Source organism: Manis javanica, chromosome 4 (genome assembly GCF_040802235.1).
Source record: "Manis javanica isolate MJ-LG chromosome 4, MJ_LKY, whole genome shotgun sequence".
In the NCBI taxonomy this organism is placed as follows: Eukaryota; Metazoa; Chordata; class Mammalia; order Pholidota; family Manidae; genus Manis; species Manis javanica.
The window spans coordinates 149,904,076-149,920,376 of NC_133159.1; the positions used below are offsets into that span (position 1 = coordinate 149,904,076).

Sequence of the window (16,301 nt, forward strand, 5' to 3'; positions counted from 1 at the left end):
GTTAATGCCTCAGAGCATGATGGGAAAATGCACTAGGTTTTACCGAACCGTTTCAAGGCGCGTTGTTTTAAAAGAGGCTCATTACTGGGGAAACTGACTATCCTTTAAAACTCGACAAGGATTAATGACCTCTTAACGAGGGCTACGTATTTAATCTTTCCCAAACAGCCAGTCACTCCATTAGCAAACTACTCCGCAAATCGGGAACGCAAGGAACTTTTTTCTCCCTTCGCGCGGAGGGTGACGTTGCGCGTGCGTGAGCGGCTGCGTCGCAGGGCCGTTTACGTTCTTGCGCGTGCGTAGTGAGATCGAATAGCTGTTTTCCCCTGCTTCTCTTCCTCCCTCCCCCCATATCCGTGCGCCGAGCTGATAAAGGCGCCATTTTGGAGGGGCCGCGGGAGACGTGGTGTCGCTGCGGGCTCGCTCTGCCGTGCGCTAGGCTTGGTGGGAAGGCTTGTTCTCGAGTTCGCGCTTTTCGTCGCCGCCATGTCGGGAGGTGGTGTGATTCGTGGCCCGGCAGGGAACAATGATTGCCGCATCTATGTGGGTAACTTACCTCCAGACATCCGAACCAAGGACATTGAGGACGTGTTCTACAAATACGGCGCTATCCGCGACATCGATCTCAAGAATCGCCGCGGAGGACCGCCCTTCGCCTTCGTTGAGTTCGAGGACCCGCGGTGAGGCAGCTTGGGGCTTGCGGCCTTGAGGAAATAGGTCGGAGTAGTTGGGAAAGGCCTTTAACATAGAGAACGGGGACGTGGGGGTCTTAGGTTGGGGGCAAGACGATATCTCCCAGGCAGGAGTTGAGTAAGGAGCCGAGTCGGTGTGGCGTCTGTGGGCCCTGAACCTCACGGACGTCCCCAGAGCCGACTCGCAAGCTCGAAGCGGGAAACTGAGGCGCTGAGGGCTGGTGTGTTCGGGAACCTGGAGTGCCGGGTGGGGGAAGGGCAGTTCCCATTATGCAGCGCATGTGGGCTCCTCCACGCTGAATGCGCATGTGCGGGGAGGAGGGGGCAGCTGGGTCCCGACTGAGTGGGCTGCCCCTCCCCGTCCTCTTTCTTAACGCCCGTTTGCTTTTCTGTGATCACGCAGAGATGCGGAAGACGCCGTGTATGGTCGCGACGGCTATGATTACGATGGATACCGTCTGCGGGTGGAGTTTCCTCGAAGCGGCCGTGGTACAGGCCGAGGCGGCGGCGGGGGTGGAGGCGGCGGGGCTCCCCGAGGCCGCTATGGCCCCCCGTCCAGGCGTTCTGAAAACAGAGTGGTTGTCTCTGGTAAGTTTATTGTGTGGATTGATGAGAAGGGTCGGAAACCACTGTAAAGTTTTCTTTGCGTGACCAATTTGACAAATGTAATTTTTTGTGCTTCGTCTTTAATTTCTCGTGTGAGTTGAGTAGGTAAGTATTACTGTAATGGAGACAGACCAAATTATTTACCCAGAGTATGAATATTTTTTACCTAGTTAATTTTGGTTCTGGAATCTGGAAGATTTAAGGGTTTCCTAAATTAACAGCTCTTTACCTAGGACCTTAAATATAATCACCAATTTGAAAGTAATCTTTGTTCTAATGTAACATTAAAATTTTAAACTATTTAAATTACTGAAAATTAAGAAAATTTTAAGTTTAGTGTGAAATTTGGGCTAATTAGTATTGGAAAAAAACTTTTTCAGGACTGCCTCCAAGTGGAAGCTGGCAGGATTTGAAGGATCACATGCGTGAAGCAGGTGATGTATGTTATGCTGATGTTTACCGAGATGGCACTGGTGTCGTGGAGTTTGTACGGAAAGAAGATATGACCTATGCAGTTCGAAAACTGGATAACACTAAGTTTAGATCTCATGAGGTAGGTTATACATTGATTCTTTTCTTTGGCCAGAATTGGATACAGTGGTCTTAACAGTGGAATTTGAAGGTAAGATTCAGGAAAGGGTATCCAAGTAAAGTGCCAGATTTCTGGTTTTAGTTACATTGTATTCGTTCAGCATGCCTGAAGACAGGTGAAAGCTTCGATTTTTCAATCGAAAGTTCTGTCTATTCAATAGGGAGAAACTGCCTACATCCGGGTTAAAGTTGATGGGCCCAGAAGTCCAAGTTATGGAAGATCTCGATCTCGAAGCCGTAGTCGTAGCAGAAGCCGTAGCAGAAGCAACAGCAGGAGTCGCAGTTACTCCCCAAGGAGAAGCAGAGGATCACCACGCTATTCTCCCCGTCATAGCAGATCTCGCTCTCGTACATAAGATGATTGGTGACACTTTTTGTAGAACCCATGTTGTATACAGTTTTCCTTTACTCAGTACAATCTTTTCATTTTTTAATTCAAACTGTTTTGTTCAGAATGGGCTAAAGTGTTGAATTGCATTCTTGTGTAATATCCCCTTGCTCCTAACATCTACATTCCCCTCTTGTCTGATAAATTGTATTTTAAGTGATGTCATAGACAGGATTGTTTAAATTTAGTTAACTCCATGCTCTTCAGACTGTGATATTGTGTAAATGTCTATTCTGCTCTAGTTTGTGTGAACTGGGATGTTGGGGTGTTTGTGGTTATCTTACCTGGGGAAGTTCTTATGTTTATCTTGCTTTTCATGTGTCTTTCTGTAGACATATCTGAAGAGATGGATTAAGAATGCTTTGGATTAAGGATTGTGGAGCACATTTCAATCATTTTAGGATTGTCAAAAGGAGGATTGAGGAGGATCAGATCAATAATGGAGGCAATGGTATGACTCCAAGTGCTATTGTCACAGATGAAATTGGCAGTATTGACCTTATACTAAAAGACAAGGATTAAAAATGATTATATACATCTACCTTAAAACACTTGCAAACCTCTGATGCAATTATCTTTAGCTACAATTGCTTTGCTCTTTAAACCTTGGCAATTGTGGCAAAATTACATTGCCCATTTTGTAACGTTTATTTTGCTCCCTTCCCCCCTTTTTTGTTTTAATAGGGACTAATGTGGGAAGAACTGGCTAATTTGTCACAGTGCTTAGTTACAACTGTTAATGTGTGACCTGCTGTTGGTGTACATGTGGGTACAGGGTGTCTTTAATTCCAACCAGATAGAGTATAATATCAATACTGCTAAATCTGCATGTCCTCTGTGTGACTGATATAGCGTTGCTATTTCATTTTTTTAAGACAAAATGAAAACAAAATATAGAATTCCAACGTACTGGTGTAGATAATTTAGTTGGGAATACTTTTTAAGTCTCACCTTCTCCTTTAATATAATTTACTCATGTTTAAAACACTTTAATTTACAAATTAAATTGCAGATGGGAGCATTAGATTTAGTTTAGACTTAGGTGGGTAGCAATATCAGTAAATTTTTCAACTACATAACTTTTTGCAACCACAAAACCTGTAATACGCTGTACAGTAACAAGTGTTGGCATTATCAGTTGAACTGTAAATATAAATGCTTCTTCCAATTAGTCTCTATGATGATTAAGTTTCTAAAATTTATCTGAACACCATTCAGAAACTTGTTTTGGGGAATTTGATAGTTATTGATGTACATCTGTTAAACTGATGACAGACATAACTCATCATTCCCCAGAAACCTTTTTTGATTACAGTATCTAACATTTTGCCTCCTCTTTTTTGGTTTTGCTGGTTATAAAGGTTTGGATTGGAGAGGGCTCACTGGATCCCAATCCTTGGAGCTGGATCATTGGATTCAAATCATAATGTGGATAGGATAGGGAGGATGAATTACAAGGATTCATGGAGCGGGATCAGATTACCAGGAACATAGGAGTGGATTCCTGCCCCAACCAAACCGCATTCGTGTGGATTTTTTTTTTTTTATTCAACTTAATTGGCTATTCCAAAGATTTTTTTTTTTCCTATTTTTGACGATTGGAGCCCTTAAGATGCACGATGGAATTGTGTTTTGCATTTTTTGGTAAAAGGAGCAAAGCGAGGACCTGGAGATATACGCTGGAGCAATCTCCTTGGAAGGATTCAGCACGAGTAGATGGTAAACATTTAAAGGGGAAAGGGGGGTTTGTTTAAAATAGTAAATCAGTAAGTTACTTCTAAATTTAAAGAAAACAAAATTGGAGTTGAAGAATAAGTAGGTTTCCAATTGGCTATTGCCGTTTTTCTTTGAAAAAAATAAACATTTTTTAAAAAACTATGCATGGTTGTCCTTTTTCCTCTTCATATAAGATTTGAACTGGGTGACTAGTGCTAACAGTTAATATTTAAAATTGATAGGATTCTGACTCGTGTTCATGTATTAGTAAATTAAATGCTCTTAAAGGTAATTTCTAATAAATGGTAGTCATTTCTTACTGTTAATTGTAAAAGCATGCAGGGGAAGATAAAAGATGGACTAAGGCAATGATGTATGTAATATGGTAAATGAGGGGGTGGTCTAGTCTAAAAGGTAAGCTTCTACTTTGATACAAATGATTAAAAGTTTGTAGATGATCATGCTTGGCGATAATCTAGACAACATAGGCTTTTGTGCAAAATCAGGTGGTGATAGTAAATTATAACATGGGAGATAGTCTTTGAGATTTATCAGTGAAACTCATCTCAGAAATTGGAATGAAAGTATTAAGTGTTAAATTCAGCAAAGATTAGAACTCACGTTACTTTTTTGAAATGTGAGTAGTACACTAGAAGATTGACTGCTTTGAATCGATGATGAAGTGTCGGGCATTCTTTGGATTTTTGTTTTGTTAAGCCAGTCTCAACCAACTGGTTGTTACATATACTAAACATACCAAAGCAGTGATTATATCCTGTAGTCTAGTGTGTGTGTTTTTAAAATCTTTATTGGTGCTTAATTTTCAACTTGCTTGAGCTGAGTCAGGGGGGGGGTTTTACTTAAAATCCCTAATCTTGATTTCTTCATAGATAACCCAAGCAGCAAACACTTTTTCTGCACCCAAAAGAAATGTCTTCAACATTTACCTTGGGTGCTAATCATAGTTAGAAACTGAATTTATGATGGCTATTCAGGTGACATAATTTCCAACCTAAGAAAAACTAGAATTTGGTAGTAGAAGAAATTGGCCCACGAGATTTTGGGTAAGGTCACCCAACCAACATACTTAAATGAGCCTTGTGGAATATCAGGAGGAAGAGAAAGGATATTAGGTTCAAAACTAGGATTCCACTTTATTTAAAGCACTTGGTATGATTCATTAACTATGCAAATTCAAAATACAATGTTCAAGATGTACTATTTAAAGCAATTTTGTTCTTGATGTATAAAATATGCCACTACCTCTAAGTGACTAATTTTGGAAAGGTTAGTGTGAGGTAGACTTGACAAGCCTAAGCTCATTTGTATATATATTGAATGTATTACCAATAGCCAAAATGAAAATTGCTTTCACTTGAGGTTGAGTTGCATTTAAGTCATGTTGAAAGATGTGCTCTACTGAAAGGCAGTTCCAACTCCAGATGGTAGTGCAATAGCAACACTTGTCTGGTACGTAGGCTGTTGGAAAATTAGGGCTACAATGCATACTTAAAACCAAAGTTAGAAGGGCACATGTTTTGCAGTTAAGACCAAAGCTGTGAAGGGAGATAGAGATGGTTTTTCGGTTTTAAGAAATGAACCTTAAACCTCTACCTGTACTGGCTGCTTAAATGGAAGTACCTTTGGAACTAAAAAAATTGGCTTGAATTTTTTCCCTTTTCTCCCTATTCATGTCCCCTTAGAGTATTGCAGGGAGCCTATAATTAGTTTATTTTCTAACCAAGGAAAAATTTAAGTCTCTAAGAAGCAAGTATCTCATAACATCAGTTTGAATAACCTGCCTTGCTGTTCAGCCCACATCCTTCTGGAAACAAAAGGTAAGAAATCCATTTTCTGGTTCCTAGTTGTATGGGACCTGAATTATATTTTAAAAACAATTTTTAAAATGAATATGAACAGGTTTCCCTTAAAATTTTCTTTTCTAGTTTTATTTACAGTGCTCATATACACCCATTGTAGTGCCTAAGTTCAGTATTGAATTCCAAGTTTCTCTGTTTTGTCTTTAAAACATTTTTCATTAGGGCTGGTTTTTTTTTTCATTTCTGTGAAGATAAATTTCTCATGCCTTTTTCCTTTGTATAAAGTTGTAATGACATTGCAAATGAAAATAAGTTGTATGTGTTTACCATAATGGTATTAAAAGGAAAGAAACTATTAGACTGAAGTTCTATTGTAATAGCTATCCTGTGGTTTAACATCATGGTATGAAGGGTGCAAAGGTGGAAAAAGGTTTACAATCTCTTATCCAAAAAACCGAAGACAATTTTTTTTTGTTGAGCAAACATGTAAAACCTGACCAGAATTGATACCTTCATTTTGTATTCAGTGTGAGCAAACTGTTTTGCTGCAGAAACATTGGTGTTTTTTATTACAAGTGCCACAGGCTTTGCTGAAGGTATATGACACTGGGTCTGTATACCAAACTTTTATAAAGTGCAAATAGTTCTGAATTACAAATACATCTCTACCCAAGAGTTTGGATAAGGGATTGTAGAACTATAATACAGGGCTAACGCTGCTGTGTAATTTTGGGTGTGAGTGAAAACAAATTTCTGCTGTGGATCCTTTATTAACTGAGATAAAAAGTTTCCCATCTTTTAGGCTGAAGCAGCCACAAGAAAAGAAGGTAATGACCCACATTTCATGTTGTTGCTATAGTGGACTCAACAATTGTACTCCACTGAAGGAAATAATCTGCCATCCTAGTGTATACAGAATGTTTTGGGGTGATATTTTTCAGTACTTTGTTTACAGGAACATTGGCCAATTGGATCTATAGGAAAAACTGGGATTGGCATGAAGTAAAGTGATTATAAGGAAATGTCTGTTCATTGTGTCTATTGTGATTGTCTCAAATAAATGGTAATCCTGGTAAAAGCTTTTTTGCTTTAAATATAGGCCCAAGAATTAGCATGTATAATGGGGGGGGGTGTTTGGGGAGGGCTGTGCAACACAGTGAAGACAAGTAGTGATTCTACAGCATCTTAATATGCTGATGGACAGTGACTGTAATGGGGTTGGTGGAATTGGTGAAGGGGGGGAGCCTTGTAAAACAATGTTCATGTAATTGTAGATTAATGATAACTATATATATATATATATATATATGCCCAAGAAATTACAGTATACTTTAACCAGCAGTTATTCTTGTGATTGAGAGTTTTGGAGGTGCTTCTTGCTAAGTCTGATATTTTCTATTACATTAGTGCTTGTGTAGTACACAGAAAATAAGTTGATAAGTTAGTCTTTGTCACTGAAATTAATTAATGCAGAAATAACCTCAAACCTGTATAGGTGTTTAGCTGGGTTATCAGGGAGAGAAGTGCATTAGTTTGCATAAAGAGGTTGCTGTTTAGGTATGCAAAGCATGAAACGGTACCTAAGAGTTAAGGGAGATCCAGGGTGTTTTTTTTAATCTATTAAAAAGTACAAAGGAGTTAGCACTAAACTATCAGCTTAAGAAACGTGTAAACTATTGAACTTGTCAGTGTGGACACAGTGAAATCGAGAGCCTCTTTAGGATGCTATACTCATCCTCACCAAACGTCCTTTGAACAAAACAATTTTGTAGGGATGCCAAATGTCTAAAAAAAAAGTTGTGTTCTACTACTCTGGAAAATCACATAGCCACTAGAGGGAGCTGTAATACAAAATCAAACAATTATCCCTACCTTGAGGAATCCGCAGAGCAAGGTGGAAACCAATCATCTTAATCTGTGTCCTCTCAAAGTAGGTGGTTTTGTTGGTAAGTTTTCTTAATATGGCTTTACCCCTGCCTTCCCATCACCTGTTAAGCAAAATCCTTTCCCAGTTCAGCTTCTGATCTGTTATGGTTTTGAATTGAGCTTATTACTTCATTAGTACTGAACTGAACAATGTAAGTTGGAAAAAAAATACATCCAAGTTCTGGGACTTGCGAGAAAATGCCAAAGAATGAATCTGCATCTTCAGCCTACCTTGTACATCTCTAGGTATGGAATAGTAAGGCCAGAGTTAAGAACTGGGTATGGGGTAAGTGAAGAAAAAAAATAGGCATAAACTGGTCATGCTAGAAAAAATGGATATGCTTTCAGAGCTTGTTTTTATGATGTGAGTCATTCTGGAGCAATATATTTCTCAGCATTGCAAAGAGACTTAATTGCCATTAGTGTGTCTTAAAACTTTGCCTCTTTGTCAGGTTAGCTGTTTATATTTTCCTGTTTTCTAGGCCTTGCTCAGGTAGGCACAGAGTAGCTTGTAAACAAGTCAGTACGCACAGTTCTCTTGCCATGTTTACTTAATGCTATTTTTATTTAAGAAAGCTGAAAATCAGGAATTATTAATGAGCATTTGTCATTACCATCACTCTTCCCCCCAACTTTACATTGCCTCCTGTTTAAATTTTAAAGTTTTTTTTAGGCTCACTTGATGAACCTGTGTAGTTGAGAAAATGGGTATGGAAGGACTTGCCTTACAACATAAATGTTAGAAATGTCTGCTTTGAAGAATTAAAGACCCCAAAAGAGGACAAAAATACAGGTATATTTTCCAGAAGAGAGAAAATTTTACACACTAGAAATTACCCTGCTTGGAACTAACATTTTATGTAACAAGTGAGGCTGCAGAAGGTGGTTGCTGACTAGCAGTCTTGATATAAAGTACTGAAAGTGCACTAGATTAATTGTGCCTGTCCGTAATCCTAAAAATATTAGCTCTTATGTCTCCTTGTGAAGAGGCACTTTAAATCCAAAATTGTACAAATGAAAATCCAGAATTTCCATTGTAAAAGAAAAAGGCTGAATTGAACTCTGATGTGTAAGCCTTTATAAGTTTAGACTGACTTTTTTAGGTTGTGGTAATTAAGCTTCAATACTTAGGAATGGGTGGCTGCATCAATCAAAGGAAAAGCCTGTGTCCATTACATAGGACCTAAAAGTCCTGGGCCAAATCTCTGCTACCCTTAGAGTGGTTTGCCTAGAAATTTGAGCTGTAGTGTTTATATGGTCAATGAATGTTAAACTGATAGAAATTCATTAGTATCCTCACCCCAAGTCCAACTCTCCACCAGCCACTGTTGCTAGAGTGTAAAATGAAAACTTAAAGTACTTGTAACATTGCCTGCAGTATATATATATATATATACCCCTTAGGCAGATGATGCCCTTGATAACCTGGCCCCAGCCTGCCTTTCTAGTCATCTCTAATCTTCACCTAATACACTCCACGACCTTGCATTCTCCAGCATTTCTTGGATTTGGTCCTACTGTTTGTTCCTCTTGCAGTGTCCTCCATCTCTGGGGGAAATGGAACTTGAATACTACCTCAAAAATCACTTCTCTGAGAACTCTTTTACAGAATCACTCCCTTGTATGTTGGCACAGACTTCGTGTATATACCTTTAGTTACCAGTGTCACCTAGCTTCCTTGCTCCACCTACCTCAACTTCCTTCGTTCATGAATTACTTTCTAAGGAATGAAGACTGTGCCTGCCACATGATAGTCACTAAATAAACTTAGTTGAATAAACACTATTGGTACTTCAGTGTTCCCATGGAGTATTATTTCTACTGTATCTTTAAATGTACGCTATTCTGCCTTGATTGATACAAGAGTTTATAAATTTTTTTCTAACCAGTCACAACCTCTCCTCATTTCCTCCCAGATAACAGCACAATGCAGTGCACTGAGTAGACACTCAAAATATCATTCAATTCAGTTAACGTTGGAAGAGAAACCTAGATATTTGAATTATTTACTTCCCTTTCTGAGTATCTTGAGTAATAAACCAGTAAATACAGGTCTCAATTTATTTCTAAGTTGGGAATAATACCTATTCAATTGATGCTTACTGTGTAGTAGAAGCAGCTAAATACTTGTTTGTAAAATTAAAGCACTACATTATGTGACCTGGAGTGTTTATTTTTGAAGACATTTTTTCAAAATTTTAGTTACAAAATCCAAGAGTGACATCCACATCTTAGCCAAGACTAGAAATGTAAAGTGTTGGCTAGCAGTACAGCAAGCACACTACAACAGAGAAAACAAAAAATGGCTCCTTTGTCCTCTGAAACTAGGTAGTAAACTTGCAGCAAGCTTTTAGTCAAGTTTTACAGCTTTTAATATAACCAGTTCTTGGTGAAAGTGCCATTGTACCTTAAAACTTGAGCTAGACTAGAGGTTTGTTTGCCAGAGTTGAAAATGTTCAGATTTCTCTCCCATCTCCATTTGCCATATGAGAATCCTTGTCTGCACCCAAGTTCATTTCTGAAGAGTTTTAACTGGCTTCACTGACTCCAATCTCCATCTTGGCTGTCAAGCCTCATCTTCCTAAAGCATGAGCTTCCCCTAATACGAATCAACATTGGTTATAGTCTTTTCCAATTTACCACTATTCTCAATGACATCTTCCCTGCTGTCTGTCGTGAATCAACTTTACTCATGCTTGTTTTTGCTTCTCTGTATATTACAGCTCTTTTCTCTGTGATACACTTAGTCACCTCAGTTTATCTTACTCCTGTGGATAACGTGCTAGTTTTTACAATGGAACTTTCATAATATTTTTATTTGCAAATGCAGTGTTGATGTAGTTTAATAAATGTTGGTTAACGAGATGGGAAGAACTTAGTACTCCATAAAGGCAAAGCTCTATAGAAGCCTATTTCCCAAACTTGGTTAGCTGTGAGCAATTACTGGAGAAGTATTTCTAACCCTAATATTACATTCAATAATTCCTTCTCAGATGTGAAGCTAGGTAATGCAAATTAAAGTGCTGGGCTAAGCCAAGTATAAGTGGAAAGGTAAATGTTGCCCCAGAAGTCTGTCTTGCAAAGTTGAAAAGAAAGTTGTTTTGTTGAAAGCTGCACACTTTGTAGATCATCAAGAAATGATACACCATTATCTCATAAAAGTAGTTCCTTTTTTATTTTTTGGTATTGTACAATTACATGAGCAACATTATGGTTACTAGACTACCCCATTATCAAATCCCCACCACATACCCCATTGCAGTCACTGTCCAGAGTAGCTCCTCTTGATGCTTCTTCCTGGATCTCCTTTTTCCATCATTCTTAGGTTTGATTCTTACAGAAGAAGCCTTAAATTATCTCTGAATTCAGTGGTCTTGTCTCAAAATTCCTGAGGATTTCTCACTGTGATTGAATCATTTTGACACTTTTTAAGTAGTTAACCCATAATGGGATTCATATATAAGGAGAGACAGAGTGAAGCAACTGGATGGTATTTCCTTGGCCTGGGAGTCAGTGCTATTTCAAGACACTGACCTTGGTCTTTACTGTGATAGGCGGTCAACTAGCGTAAGCAATTCAAAACCAGAAGATTGAACAGTCATTTAAAACGTGCACACACTCAAATTCTGCAAGCATCCCCATTCTTTTCGTTGTTAAAAATGTTGCACCCCTTCATGATCAGCTGAAGACTTCAGCATTCTTTGACTAGTTACACTTTAGCCCTTGCTTTTCTTCAGCATGTGTGCCATATAATGCAGGCCTTGGATGTTGCCTTTAAGCTGTTGTCTAGTTCTTTGTGTATGTGTTGTATTTCCCCCAGCTACATGGTCAACTCTGAGAGGAAGGACTATTAATAACTTCTTGACACTTCTTCCAAGGTGCCCGGTATGCTAGTACACACATCTTAATGTTTGTGAATAAATATGTTCATGAAATCTTAGGTATACTGCATAGCTTACATCTGGTAGGTGGTGTGGTCCTCCAGTCAGACTTATTCCCAAAGCACTTAAAGGTTTCATGCCCTTGCTACATTTTTTTAATGGCAAATTTCAACAGGAAAAATGCAGGGACATAGGACAGATACCTTGTTCTTAATGAAAGTAGTACTTTATGAAGTCATTTAACTCAATCCACAAGTGGTATTAGCTTCATTTTGCAGTATGAGGAAATAGTCTCAGAACTTAAAGCCGTATCTTTTGGGACAAATTTCTGTTAGTTTTACTACCACATTGCTTTTTTAAGCCATCCTGCCTTTTCCAGTGGGGAGGTTCTTAGCAGGGGAGGATAAATCTGATTCAAGTGAATGTAGCCTGTAATGACCACTTGATGCCACCAGGGTGTCCCATGGTGCTGTTTTTGGTCCATGTTCATAGCTGAGGACTGTTTCAAAGCTAGAGTTAATCTAGTCACAGTGGCCATGGACAGAGCCCAGCAGCAAGAAAATGGGGTGCTTAGATTTCCTGGCTTTCCAATATACAGTACACAGAAGCTCTTGCCCCCTACTAGTCAGGCTGGCTCCACAGAAGGACAGCAGTTCATGCAGTAGCCCCACAAAGGACAGTAGAGTAGAAAAGACCCTATGAATGGGTAAATGTCTACAAACATCTGCTTTGGTAGCTCAGTATGCTGTTACATAAATTTGTATTAGAAAATAGACAACACAAAACCAGATTGAAATTTCTTTACCACTCTAGATAGATGAGTTTTAAAAGCCAATGTATGGTGATTTACCACTTTCCTGTTTGCAATAAGTAGTCTGCATTCCAATTAGCCCTGAGTATACAGCCTCTTGGGCATCAGTTTTGATATTTAGCAGTCCTAGATGACAGTCTTTGTTGTCAATGCTGTCATTTAATGTGAGAGCTAATGAGGTGAAGTCTCATACTTGGTATTAAAGAGAGTAAATACCCCCTTTAAAAATTTGTTTCCTTCTCAGTGCTTTTTGTACAAGTGTCTAACTGGCCTATAATTATTTCCATGCTTTGATTTCTCTACTGGAGATCCTTAAAAGTATCCCTGGTGACTAGTACAGTTCCTAGCATTTAATAGGTGCTCAATATTTGTTTACTGAAGTAGCAAAAGCCTCCATAATAGTTAATGGGGTACTTACACACATGAGCCATTTTTCTAAGGAGAGTTCACGTTAGGGAGGACTTTGTCCTCAAATGTCCACTGTGAACTGGGAAGTTAGTCCTTGGGGTGTCTTGGCTAGCCTTCCAAGTCTTGAATATGTAATTCGAGGTTGGTATTAGCATAGCCAGAATTTGGGGTTGTATCTGAGCTGATTCTCTAGATATCACCGTGTAATCTCTAGGAGTTTACCAGGGCTCTTGGAGCTTCCAGGACCAAAGGAGAGTTAACACTACTGACTGGAGATGTTGGACTTGGGCCCTTTTCCTCTCCTGCCTGTTTTCTCAGTGAATTTCTACCCCCAAATTCCTGTGGTTTTAAGGCAATCACTGTGGAATAATCCCAAACCTTCCTCTAGTAGTGCCCTTTCAATTTTTTCAACTCTTCTCTGGTAAGAGGGCTAAGCACAGATTATAGTACCAATTTAGCCCTTTAAATATGCTTTACTTAAGATCAGTGTATAACTGCCTCAGCTAAATAAACTTTTGTAGAACATACATGAGTGTTTCCTCAAGCTTCACGAGTTTTGCTAAGGATACTATATAGGAGACTGGATGAATTAGTGTAGGAATAAAAGTTCTGATGCAAAAAAATCCTTGTCCCTGAGAGGCATCACTGAAAGATTTCTTTTCTTCTCATATTATAAATCTAGTTTTAATACATTTGTCTGAAGATATTCTTCCATATATGAGGAATATGTATTTACAGTTTTCCTATCTAAAGTGCAAACTACTAAAAGGCAGAAATAATGTGTATCTTAAACCCTATAATGCCTGTTTTGGGGATTGCCTCATACCTGATGCTCAGGAAGTGTTTTCACTCGCTTGAATTGACTACTTGCCATCTGCTCTCTGAGCATTCTCTGCTCAATGAAAGTGGAGAGAAAGTGAAAGAGGTGGGAGTTGGGGGGTGGGGGGAGGAAGCTGGAAAAATAAGAGGAAACAGCTGGGAGCTGAGGAGTGGGGGCACTTTGTAAGGTCAGTAAAACAACAGGACAGAGTCAGGCCTTGGGAGTAGAGGACTAATTAACTTCTGCCAACTAGTTGAGTAGAACCTATGTTCTTTGTTAAAGAGACAAAATTACTTCAGAGGGGTAATCTAGATTCTCTGAATCTGACCCATCTTCCCTGTGTATCATAGTAAATTGTTCAAGTCAGAAATCTATCCTGCCCTCTAGAAATTCTGGTCCTTTTTGTTCAGGTCTAGCAAAGAACTTGTTACCACTACCCAGGTAACCAAGGGTGAAATGCTTTAAGTAGTAGTTATGGATAGCAGGTAAACTTGATGTTGTATTATTCACAGTTTAAGAAGTAAATGCTGAGGATAGCAGTTGTCCCTGTGTAGAGTTTTAACAACCAGCTTGCCAGGTCCCTGAACCTGCTTTTATGCTTGGACCCCATGACTGACTGTAGAACTGTAGGTAGTTTGTAGTTGGGAGACTTTTCAGTGTTAAGAAACATCCGTAAAGGAGCCAATTTCCTCTCCTTGGAGCACAAGCCAGATTTTAACACCATCCTGGCTTGGTGTTGCCACCTCTTGGCTTTGCTATCTAGGATGGAGCAGACTTCATAAAGCTTAGTGTAGATAGTCTTGTACTGTCACATCTGTGTCTCAGGTAACCACTGCTTCCTTCACTCACCCAGGGAACATACAGCATAGGTTCCTGAACACCTGTTTGTTTCATTATTCCCCATTCTTCACTACCAGGAGTGGAAGCATCCTCAGTTGAAGATCAGATTAACCCAATGGGGCTTTTTTAACTAGACCAATGTAAAGGGGAAGGGAGTACTGGCTCAGAAAGAGGGAGCCATAAAAGCTGCATGTATTCATATGCTAACTCATTGGGACTCCCAAGAAAAAGAATCCTTCCTGAACTCTGGACTATCCTCAAATTTGGTGTGAAAAAGAAATTGAAGAGATGTTTCTATTGGAGTTTGGGTGGAATATTCTCTTGGTATATATGTTTTTGCTATCTCCTAGTCTTCACGAGAACATTTAGGCAGTTACTAGCAAGTAGTAAGTGTTTTTTGCAAATGAGTAATGTTTTCCAGGTAATGCAGATGGGTAGCACACTGCTCTTTAGTGTCATTACATCCCTCTTTTAATGGATGGGGTGTGTTTGCAGTGGAGACGGCAGCCATGGAAAATAGCTTTGTCTCTGTACCAGAATAACTGATTATGTAAGGATTTGATTTGTTTTTTACTTAGCATGGCGTTTTAATTGAGTAAAACTTTGTGGTTTGACTAGGCCGAAGAAAGTTTGTGTGACCTGTTAAGTATCAACTTTTTTTTTTCAAGCTCAGTCATAACCCTGGGCTTGGGGCATCTGAGGGCAGGGAGGAACAGGTGTCCAAAGGAGAAATGTTGATGCCAAAGAGTATGTTTCCAGTTGTATTAAATTTCTTACTTGGAGTATTTTTGACCTTAGTTCCTTTCCTTCTTGTGTTCGATGCTGTTTTGATTGCTATTTGTCCTCTGTCAGCCATTCAGTAGTTGTAAAATGAAAGTTAGTATTTCTATTCAAGTGCTTTGTGGGTGGAACTGATAGGTTTAGCATTGATTTCTGACAGCCTTTTTCAGGAAGAGTTAAGATGATACGTGTGTTTCTGTGGCCTTGGACTTGTTTTTGGCATCTTGAGTATGTGCGACCCTTCTCGGAAACAGTAGTGTGTTTAGGAACCCTCAGCTACCAGTTGAATTAAATGTCTACTGGGAAAGGGTAGATTTGTTCCCTGTCCCTTTGTTCTCTATGACAGTGTTTTAGCTGTCAAGGAACTTAAATAGTAATTCAGAAAAAAAAATTCTGCATTGTTTACCCTTCTTTACCTTCCCAGTTAAAACAGAAATAACTAGTAATGACACTTCAGGAGGTAGAACTCAAACACAAACCCAGCTTCAGACCACATGGGCCACAGGCAATTGGCTTAAACCCCTAGTGTGGTTATGGAGCTGGGGTGGGGGGACAGGAGGTATTACTTCTGCTTTCCTCCCAGAGAGCCTTGGTTGTTTTTATTTTGGGTGGTGGGGCGTGGGTATTCCTTTTGGTCTGATAAGAGTGTGCTTCCTTTTCTCCTCCATTGCACTGAGGCCAGGAATAAGGGGTGACATTTCTCTAGCCAATGTTTTTGTTAGTTTTATATCTTGCAGTCTTGGATTTTACTAATAATTCATTAATTTTCAGTTCTAGTTTTTTGGTATGAAAAGTCCATTAACTTGCCAGTTCAAAGCTGCTTCTAACTAGATGTTCTCTACTGCAAATTTCGCATTTAGTTGGTTTTGGCTTATTGAGCAGACTTACTCGGGGACAGGTAATTGACTGTAGCAAGAGATGTCTATTCCTAGGATTTTAAACCTAATCCTAATCCTTAATGTACTCACAGGATTTTAAAATTCTCACCAAAAATAGGAAGGAAATAATTGAGAGTTCCTAAA

General features: G+C 39.2%; 1 protein-coding gene across 4 annotated transcripts; it reads left to right on the forward strand.

The window, feature by feature from the left end:
• The first annotated feature begins 356 nt into the window (after window positions 1–356).
• On the forward strand, window positions 357–4,155 carry SRSF1 (serine and arginine rich splicing factor 1). Of its 4 annotated transcripts, XR_001854504.3 has the most exons (6): window positions 358–680; window positions 1,096–1,280; window positions 1,679–1,851; window positions 2,051–2,237; window positions 2,610–2,728; window positions 3,639–4,155. XR_001854504.3 is itself a non-coding variant. In XM_017669375.3 (5 exons), exons 1-5 carry the CDS (start codon window positions 487–489, stop codon window positions 2,630–2,632), a joined length of 762 nt encoding a protein of 253 aa, XP_017524864.1. In that variant the 5' UTR covers window positions 358–486; the 3' UTR covers window positions 2,633–4,155. The 4 variants fall into 4 exon arrangements, 2 of the variants coding, with proteins under 2 accessions (XP_073091492.1, XP_017524864.1); XR_012130674.1 differs by lacking the exon at window positions 2,051–2,237; XM_017669375.3 differs by having other exon boundaries at window positions 2,610–4,155.
• The last annotated feature ends 12,146 nt before the right edge of the window (window positions 4,156–16,301 follow it).

Bases quoted from the DNA above. Each gene is read 5' to 3' on its own strand.
- SRSF1 (XM_017669375.3), top strand. From the start codon at position 487: ATGTCGGGAGGTGGTGTGATTCGTGGCCCGGCAGGGAACAATGATTGC. The intron at 1,281-1,678 runs GTAAGTTTATTG...AAACTTTTTCAG, and splicing joins AAACAGAGTGGTTGTCTCTG to GACTGCCTCCAAGTGGAAGC. The intron at 1,852-2,050 runs GTAGGTTATACA...TCTATTCAATAG, and splicing joins CTAAGTTTAGATCTCATGAG to GGAGAAACTGCCTACATCCG.